The sequence below is a fragment of the Pagrus major genome, chromosome 8 (assembly GCF_040436345.1).
Source record: "Pagrus major chromosome 8, Pma_NU_1.0".
Lineage (NCBI taxonomy): Eukaryota > Metazoa > Chordata > Actinopteri > Spariformes > Sparidae > Pagrus > Pagrus major.
The window spans coordinates 10628635-10638283 of NC_133222.1; the positions used below are offsets into that span (position 1 = coordinate 10628635).

General features: G+C 39.7%; 1 protein-coding gene and 1 non-coding gene across 3 annotated transcripts; both read right to left on the minus strand.

The window, feature by feature from the left end:
- Window positions 1–242: 242 nt before the first annotated feature.
- Window positions 243–314, minus strand: trnah-gug (transfer RNA histidin (anticodon GUG)). Its single transcript has one exon. It is a non-coding gene; the product is annotated as a tRNA-His (tRNA).
- A 972-nt stretch (window positions 315–1286) lies between these two features.
- On the minus strand, window positions 1287–9219 carry malt3 (MALT paracaspase 3). Of its 2 annotated transcripts, none has more exons than XM_073472026.1 (15): window positions 9100–9219; window positions 8745–8818; window positions 8517–8638; window positions 8051–8189; window positions 7742–7917; window positions 7412–7508; window positions 6947–6991; window positions 6601–6804; window positions 5639–5816; window positions 5424–5498; window positions 5140–5267; window positions 3640–3789; window positions 2953–3107; window positions 2216–2332; window positions 1287–2083 (listed from the first exon to the last, which is right to left on the minus strand). In XM_073472026.1, the coding sequence occupies exons 2-15, from the start codon at window positions 8785–8787 to the stop codon at window positions 1745–1747; spliced, it is 1968 nt and encodes a 655-aa protein (XP_073328127.1). In that variant the 5' UTR covers window positions 8788–8818; window positions 9100–9219; the 3' UTR covers window positions 1287–1744. The 2 variants fall into 2 exon arrangements, with proteins under 2 accessions (XP_073328127.1, XP_073328126.1); XM_073472025.1 differs by having other exon boundaries at window positions 9118–9135.
- Window positions 9220–9649: the final 430 nt, after the last annotated feature.

The following is a 9649-nucleotide window of genomic DNA, read 5'->3' on the forward strand; positions in this document are numbered from 1 at the left end:
ATTCCCACTTATTTCTGTTAATACAAAAAACATTTTTCTGACAAAATCTTACCAAAGAGACACCACATTTTCATCTATGTTTGGGGAGTCTGTCATTAGAATCCAATGTCTGGATTGCAACATAATAAATATTTCACCTAAAACAGATTATGTTATTGTGTTTGTGTTTCGTCGATAGGGATATTGTAATGTTGAAATGGTTAAATAAAAAAAAAAAAAAGGAGTCAGCACTTGGACATCCCTGCCGTGACCCGGATTCGAACCGGGGTTGCTGCGGCCACAACGCAGAGTACTAACCACTATACGATCACGGCGAGCTAGCCGGGGCTGGTGGCGTGAGGTGCCGTTTCCAGTATAAGACCAATGAAGACCCCCGAATCGGAATTAATTAAGCGACAACTGTAGTTAACTATGTAGTTAACTAACGTTTTGTTAAGCTAACTTAAGCTAAAGTTTAGCTAGCGCTTCTTAACTTAACTAAGCTATGCGTTACTGCCTGGTGATGTAATATGACGTCCTTGGGTGAACCACAATAACTTAAGACGTGTGACTACTTTGCAAAAGCGGACATTTTGTGTAAATATCCAGCCTTCTCTTATGTTAATTTAACCTTTATAATATCTTCTCACAGAATTTCTCCTGGTTTTTGTTCGACATAACGCAGAAACTAGCTTGATATTTTGCAAATTGCTGTAGCTGTTTCCAATATAACGCTATACCATAGCCAATTGAGTTGCTCTGTGTATAATTGTATTATTTATTTACTCTAAAGACTACACTGAAACCCCAAATGGGAAGTACTGTATTTCCCTTTGGCTTCCATACCATAATGTATCGTGTCAGGATTTAATGTTGCTAATCATTTACATCCAGGTATCCTCACTATAGCAGGGTACTAAGTGTAGTCTTTAAAGGATAAGTTCACCCAAAGATGAAAATTCAGTCATCATCTTCTGATCCTCATGCAAAGTCAGGTGAAGTTTTGTAGTCCAAGATACATTTCTGGAGCTTCACATGAAAACAGCGTTGCAGCACGGACTATTAAAGTACATGGGGACTTGTTTTAAAACATAAAAAACAAACAAACACAAAAAAATCCCAATATACTTTTACAGTTATTTGGGAAAATGCTGTGACGCTCCAAAAATGTTGTGTGGCCGACAAAACTTCACCCGACTTTCCATCGGCATTTTGGATGAACTTATCCTCTAAGCCATGCAATTTGGTCTAAGCTAGTATGACTAAAGACTAGTATTTATCAGGTTTTAATAAACAAGGTCACATCATCACATCATAGGTGTTTATTTATATGTGGTCTATTCAAACACATTTTTGCAATCCATTGAAGCTGTCGATTTCCCAGAAAGACAGAAAACATATTGGTGATAACAAAACAGTGATGAAAGTAGTAGTCTTTATTTGATAAATTACAGGAATGGTATTTAATAAGTTAGGCTAGCCAGCTTGCCACTGATGAAAAAGAAATATTTTAAAAGTATTGTACAATTTATGATGAAATCAGTGGTTTGCAAAAGCATTGCTTAATGTTTCTTCAGTGTTTATTTAAGAATTAAAGGCTGGTAATACGAACCAAACACAAACCTCAGTCATTCCCTCACTCATTCTTCATCATCAACAACCACAACCGCCAAAGACGTATGATCAGCAACTAAGGAATTCCTAATCACATCAGTTTCAAAATATTTCAAACTCGTATTTACAATAACAGGACCAGAAAAACGCCCTAATGTCGATGAGCAAAGCAATGCAGTTCGGTCTCATCGTTCTCTTCAGGTTCGTTGCTCCGTGTGACTGCTACTTTAGCAGCGCACACTGCCTTTCTGGTGAAAGGGCGACATGGTCCAGCCTGACTGTGATGCAGTGGTGGTTTGCTGCTTGAAATGTTGCCCATACTTTGAGCACAGGCACCTTCTTGTTTCTTGGTTGCTGTTGTTTGATTCCTCCTGTACAGTTTCCAAGATGCCACCAGAGGCTCTCCTATGTCCACCTGTTGACTTTCTGTCTGGCGCAGTTTACTGTCCTTGTGAGTATAGTGTAGATCCACCTTTATGAGCAGAGACTCCTAAGACACACAAATGATAAACATATATTTTCACATTAATTATACAGACTTTCTTTTTAAGAGTAGTTCTACCTTATTTTTAAGTAAAAGTTCTTGGTAACAGAATTGGGACACATATAATGTACTGCATACCTTCAGCTTTTGAAGACCACAAAGTCGTAGAGTGCAGTCTGGATTATCTGATGTCTTAAATAGTAAAGAGTCCATCTCATCTGACCTGCCAGGGCCGGAAAATATGTCCTCCATCGGCTAAGGATCCAGAACAGAAAAGATTTTGTCAGCATCATCAAAACATGTCTAAATTTACTGATTAATAAACATGTCAGCATTTACACTGATTCTCTTGTACATAGGCACTAAAAAAACAGATGCATTCATAAATCAGCCACCAGATGTCAGTATGATCCCAGATTCTGTTGTCGTCAACAGTGTGCACGTATTAAACTTCAGCAGATAACCATTACAAGTTCCTGCTTTGTCTGTGGTTGCAGCAGGCTGGAAGTCCATATATGGGCAGTACTTCCTCATACATGTGGAACGTGGGGGTGAATGGTCATTATTGAGAAATTCCTGCTGGCTCATGGAAACTCACTGCGTTCACTGGTGAGCAACATGGAATGTATGATGTAGATACAACTTGCAGTTTTTAAACACATTTCTGGGTTTAGTGACTCTGACAAAAAGGAACTTCAGTTGGTGCCAAATACTCAAGAGCAATCTTTACTAGTGAGAAGGTGACATTTCTATATACTGCACAATTCTTTGATTTTTGTTTTTTTTTGTTTTACCTATAATGTGTTTTTTGTGTGTATATAGATGACAATAAAACTTGACAGGATGATAGTTTTAAGTAAAAAATAAATACTTACAGGTTTGCTACTCAGAGTGACCGTGCAGTCCTGGGTCCGGGGGCCTGTGGTCTTCACAGTGGCAAAAGCCACCAACACATTAGAGAACAAAGCCGAGAAGCTGACTTCCACTTCCACTCCGCAAAGAAACATTAGCCGCTTCTTCCGTGGTAGCTCTGAAAGGGGATATGAAAAAAGTATTTTTTACAAAACATAAGGCTAAAACATGCTCCAAAAAAGGTTTACTTTGACTGCACTTCTTATGGTATTAAATTACTAAGATAGAACAGCTGATTTGCCAGAGCCTTTTATTAACCACATTGGGGACTTTCAGCCCCTGTTAATTTTAGCTGCAGATTAGCCTGAGGGGAAAAGCACATTTGAGGAAGTTATGACATGCACTTTGTAAAAATAACCATTTCCCTGTTTTGATTAATTAAAGACCACAAGGAGCTTCTTTGGATGTTTCTGTAAATATCACCTGTAACCACAATGTCTGCATTTGGTTGTCACATGCTGGAGTGTAGGAGGTGTCAGGAAGAGTAAATGACAACGGATGAAGTGAACAGAATTGTGGTTTACTTGCTGGAAAATAAACTATATTTGGAGTGTGGATGTATTTTACACATCCTGTCCTCAATGCAGTTTGACCTAGAATTCCCAAAACATAGCAATAAGAAACATATAAGACATTTTTCCTCAACTCACCATTTGCTCGTTTCCAGCAGGCATCTCGCAGGTGTAGCTCCCTTGTGTGGCCAGCGGTCCGAACTGGGTCTGCAAGGGATCGAGCTTCCTTCAGGGTGTGTTTGATCTCCACCCCCTGCTTACCTCTGACAAGAGGGTCTCTGCTCAGATCTGGAGGGAGAAAATACAGGTAAATATGATCAAACTCTGCAGCAACTTCACATACAAAAACTCCAGGGTGTTTTCCCATTTTTTACTCAGTCACTTCATTAACAACTAAAACCTGTATACAGTCTTTAACCACAAGAGCCTGTGGACTCACACTCATTTGATCATGGGGCTGCCAGAGTTTTGCAATAGCAGTTAAGAGGAGAATGAGTGAATTTAGAATAAAGCTCATTAGATTCACATGGCTAGCTTTGAGGAACTTAGGGAACTTTGAAAAATGAGATGGTTAATATTCACAGTAATTGATTGGGCTGGATTAGTTCTGGAAAACCCCTGTGCACAAGATTTAGTGAATACAAACATAGAAATCATTAAAGGGTTGACAGGGTGGAATGACTGGTCAGTAGTGCAAGCATGTTCAAATCATTTAATATAGATTTATGCTTGGCTTTTCGGAAGATTTGGCGTCAAGGATATTAGGGGCAAGCTGTCGTCACTATGTTGACATAATGGATGAACAACCAGCAGCTCGACTCTTTTTCCATCTCTAAATACGTCCCAGACAAGATGAGCAGATATCGAAAGGCCTGGGAATTTTTAAGTTACTGCCCATATCGTGGCTCTGGTATTTCAAATAAAAAATACAAAGAGATAGAAGTAAAAAAAAGGAGAAAAATCTGTTGTAAACATGTCATAACCAGTAGTTTATTTTGTCATGTAACTATGTCCACATACACATACAGACACACAGAACACTCTCAGCAGGGTGTCCTGTCCTGTCCTGCTAGCGCTGATTTCATGAGTGACCCATGAGAGAAGTAGCATGGGTGCCCAAATGGCAGAGCAGCTGTCCTGCACTCTGCGGCTCTCAGGTTTCTTGCTGTTCTCTCGCCAACAGTGTGAATTTCCAGTGAATGAGGTCACATGCTAATGGTACCTCGAAAAATTATTCTACCAGAGATCCATCAAACAGGCAAACAACTTGATAAGACCCTACCCCGGCTTCAGTCACAGCTATACTTACAACTCCTGAGAAAGCAATACTACTAAAACGATTTGCCAATGATTATAAAACTTGTCTGCGCTCCACCCAGCACATCGAAGAACAACTTGTTCCCTTCAGATCTGTTTACACTCAGTCTATAAAAATACTACTGACAAGGTTTTGGTATTCTTTGAGTAGATTTGTAGTTTAACTTCCAACACTAATGATTTTAGTTTAAGCCATGAATGTGTTTAGTTGAATTGACCACAACCTCTCAGGAGCATACATGTCCACTCAGCTACTACAAAACACAGCATACACAGCTACACATAGATTTATTATCATGTACACAAAAAACAAATGCTCACCCTCAGACACCCTCTCCAAGACGTGTGTGACTTTGTCGGTCTGTAGGATGTGCTCGTTCAAGTACTTAGTGAAGATTCCAGTACTTTTCCCTCCGTCCTGGACCTCAAAAGCCTCCGCATCTTCACATCTGCATTAGTTATTAAAGAGAAAGTTATTGAAGAACACATAGCAAAAGATAGGCCGATACTAATTGTGCTCGAACTGTTAAATCCATTTGCCGGTCTGGGCATTGGTTTCTGCATGTGTAATTCAATAATTAAAAAACAATGAATAGAGTACATACGTGGCATAACCGTAAACAGTATTCCCAGTGGGTCCCAGTGGCATGATGCCTGAAGGAATGCAATCCTGGTTGTACCTTTAGAAATTAAAATACATTTTTCAGAAGAATGAAGCAATCAAAACAAATCCTGGTTTACATTTGTATAAAGTATTTGTAATCATCAGTTTATAATAAATTTGAAAACCCATGTGAATGAAATGAATTACTGCACCTACCACTTTCTACAGGTATCCAGTAGGATCACACTCAGTGCAGTGCGTCTTTTCTGCATGCTGAGCATGACCCTCTGCACGCACACACAGTTTTCAGGTCGATATGGTTGTGGAGCATCAACAGCTACCAAGTAATTCCTCCCAGCATGCTCATACCCATGACCCGCATAGTAGAAAAGGCCTGTGAGGAGTGATAATAATACACATTTAGTTACAGCTGCACGACCACAATAATTGTAATCATTGCATTTTGTCTGCACACTTTCTGCCATCCTGGGAGCAACTTAGAGAAAGGTCACGATTTCTATACAGTACATGTTTCAAAACGTGATTTCTCAGTTTTCAGTCATTGTTTCATTATTAGCAAGAGAAAGGCGGCTCCAGAATTGTCACAGACTGTCTCATTCTGACACAGCATGACACCATATTACAGCTCCATAATGAAAGTGTGTACCTGTCTGGTGTTTATCAACAATAGTGGTTAAACAGTTAGTTCCCCTTAGCAATATGACCAATTGTAAACTACAGTGGCAATTAACAATTACAATAAGATAAGAAAATGAAAGTTAATAAAATCGTGTCAATCAAATTCTGGTGTGCGCTGGAATATTTAAAAAAAAATTTTTGGTCCGCTGTGGTTTACCCTGTACCAGCTGCACTCATGAGAAATGCACTGCTGTGCACGTGGTGTCTTTTGTTTTTCACTGTATTATCAAAATGCCAGAGTCAGAAGTGCATCTACCCACTCAGCCGCTCATACGTGTAAAGCGAGATACTATAAACCACCCGTGGGTTCATGACAAGTGGACAACAACAGATAAGGACCACAAAACACGACAAAGGAAGTTATATATTTGATCGATAGAATAACTCTGTCAGCATTTCTTCAAGGAAGTTGGAACCGTTAATCAACGGACAAATGTAGCTAATAAAAAAAAAAAGATTAATACGCAAATTATACCAACCATAAACTCCTCTGTCAAGGAGCTGGGTGAACTTTTCAATAGCGGCCACCATCTCCTCCTTGGTGAGATCCAGCAGAGAAACGACTCTGAAGCCAAGCTGCTGCAGGAGGTTGGCCAGCTCATGTACATCCATAACAGGGGCCATCAAGTTAGGGTGGTTGGTGTAATTCAAGTTGCCAATAAGGAGGGCAACTTTATCAGTGGCTGAAACAAAGATCACAGAATAATTCTCATTAAAACATGGTGAAATATAAATACAGAGCATGGTACTTTTGCTCTCTAATACAGTTAAAGTAGCGCGGGTTGACAGTGACACTGAGTTTCTTTCCATAAAACTGAAGCCTACCTGTGAGTGCTGCAGGAGGAAGCTGATCAGTCAGCACTGGAAGGACTGAAAAAAGAGAAGCACAACATTTTTAGTTTAACAACAATCAACAGTAAGATGATTCTTTCCAGAGGGAACCTACAGGGCAGTACCATTTAACATTTTTTTTTTTTTTAAAGCATCCTACAGAGTTACAAACAGACGAAACACTGCAAGAACTAGTTTCATTTTACATCATTTTCCTGTTGTGGGTCTAAGGCTCGGCTCAAGTAGTACTGGAGTCTAACAACTTCCTTTTTAGTCTGTAGAAATGGGAAAGTACCTCGAGCATAATGGAAATAGTCCAACTGCTAAATCAGTGGAATCAGTCTTCAGAGTTACTTCATTGGAAATGAAGGAAGTAGTCAAACTGTAAAATACGATGATAAAATTGGGAAAAGATAAACTTTTACCGAGTAGCTAAAAATAGTTTGAGATATGACTTACCTATGTCAACATCGACTGCTTCAGTCCATCTCTCCTCCAGCACGTTAGATATGGAGCACAGGTATGAGCCTCCATGTTCGGCCGTTGTGTGGTCAATCTGCAAGTACCACAATGATTATCTTCCTACCATGTTTGTCTTTCTTACACGTGAGTACTCAAGCATAAATCAAAACGTTGGTTAAATTTTGACCTCATTTCCCAAATAAATTGCATGGCTGGTGAAGGGTGCATGAATCAGAGTCAGTGTAAGGACACAGTAAATATAGCTCTGTGTAAACAATCACTGTCAACACTGAGGTAAGTAAATACTGGTTTGTCATCCTTCCTTACCTGCAGAGTGTCACCAGTCTTGTCCAGCAGTGGCTGTCCATTTCTGTACCACTGATAGTGAGGAGTGGGGATGCCAAAGGCAGTGCAGCGGAGGGTGAGTTTCGTACCTTGTCGGACTGTCTGGGGTTTAGGGTTGACAGCAATGTGTGGCTCACCCTGCCAGTGTACCGGCAAACCTGATGGTGTTTGAAAAGAAGCATCAGAAAACTAGCAATATGCATAAAACTGATAATAATGTGCTGCAAATATGAACAAACAACCATCACACCACTGCAGTATGTGTCAACATGAGGATGGCTCAATGCATACCTGACTTATCGATGTCCAACACCTTCACTTTCGCCCATTCACTGAACTCGTAGTTAGCACGGTGGTCATGCACTCGGCACACATAGAGCTTAGTGTCTTTAGCTTTGATGGTCAGGTCTGCCTCGGTGCTACCACGAAGCTTGAAAACAGAACAAAATAATAATTAAGAGTTAAATCTCAGAAGCATTCATGATGATGAGAAAAAATTAGGTGCTTAAGATGAGTGCAAGATTGTCAAATATTTTCTTAAGGACTTGTTTCGGTTGTTATTTTAAGTAGCTGATTAATCCTTTTTTGAAATGAGTAGTTTCATTGTGACCAAAACAGCTGTGCACCAGATCAAACCTGTACTGTAGAAGCACAGCGACACACAATCCTCACACACTGTAGACATTATTTTACACATTATATAAAACAATAACAAATGCCATTTAAAATGCTTGAGCAAAAAGTAAAATCCACATACCTCTTCATCACTAGTGAACCACTGGTATTTGAGGATACCTGTGCCCTCAGCACGGACACTCAGAGTCACCTGATGGTTCACAGGCACACACACAGAGACAGGGTGGCGCACTATGACAATTTCTGAAACAAACCAAGTGAGAATTTCAGTCAAATGAAATCACACTCTGTGTAATATGAAACATTGCTGCATATTGAGGCTGTGGTGTTGAATGGAGACATAACATACCTCTGATCATTATTCGACAGGGGTTGGGTCGGGATCCAGTCATCAGTGCATTTTCTTCTTCTTCTTATTCCAGACTGTAAGAAGTTGATGAAAAGTTTTAAACTTTAGTATTTTTCAATCACTTCCTATTGGACCGGTCCGAATGAGGAAAAAAACAAAGCAAACTACGAAATGACTGACGTCAGGAAATCACTGTAAAATTTGATGTCTAGACTCAGCCACTAACTTCTCATTTCTGGTGAAATGAGCTTTAAATGAACAACGCAGAGATAGATTCACTTAGAAACGTCCTGATTTAGATCAGAAAATAACCAGTGTTCAAGACATCCATAAACACGCATGTTTCAGTGTATACCTGCCGTCTGTCTCGTACCAGATGAGCAGCTGTCGGACCTTGGCCAGAGTATGTTATGTTTGTCTCCTCAATGTTCATAACTTCAATTATATCGAGTAAAACTCTCCCCTTTCCCGGAACGAGACGGCGGACACGCACATTACCGCTAAGCCCATAATATAGGAGCATCTAATATAACAGAAAGAGTCTCTCAACAAATTTTACGTGGAAAAAAAAGAGATGTATGTTTGATTTTAAAATTATAAAACGTCTTGAATTGAATAACAGCCAAACAGGCGAAATATGCGCTGGTTAAGTTGGTAGAAATCATGTACAGCAGATGCAAGTAGGAACACTTTTAGTGACATTACGGTAATGAGCAATCTGACCCCTTTTTAGGCTGTACAATCACAAACCAGAGCTGAGTTCAGGGAGGCACACAGATAAGAAAAGTGATGTTTAAACTGGAAAAACACTCACTGAGGTAGAGAAATCATTGGATATTCTATATTTAGCCTGTGTGATGAAATATAGATCATCATCACAATGTCCTTGCCGTACAGAAAGGGGA

Coding starts and splice junctions, on each gene's coding strand:
- malt3 (XM_073472026.1), bottom strand. CDS start 8,787: ATGACTGGATCCCGACCCAACCCCTGTCGAATAATGATCAGAG. Junction 6,805..6,946: donor TCCTCCTGCAGCACTCACAG/GTAGGCTTCAGT, acceptor TCTTTGTTTCAG/CCACTGATAAAGTTGCCCTC. Junction 2,084..2,215: donor GTGGTCTTCAAAAGCTGAAG/GTATGCAGTACA, acceptor TGTGTGTCTTAG/GAGTCTCTGCTCATAAAGGT.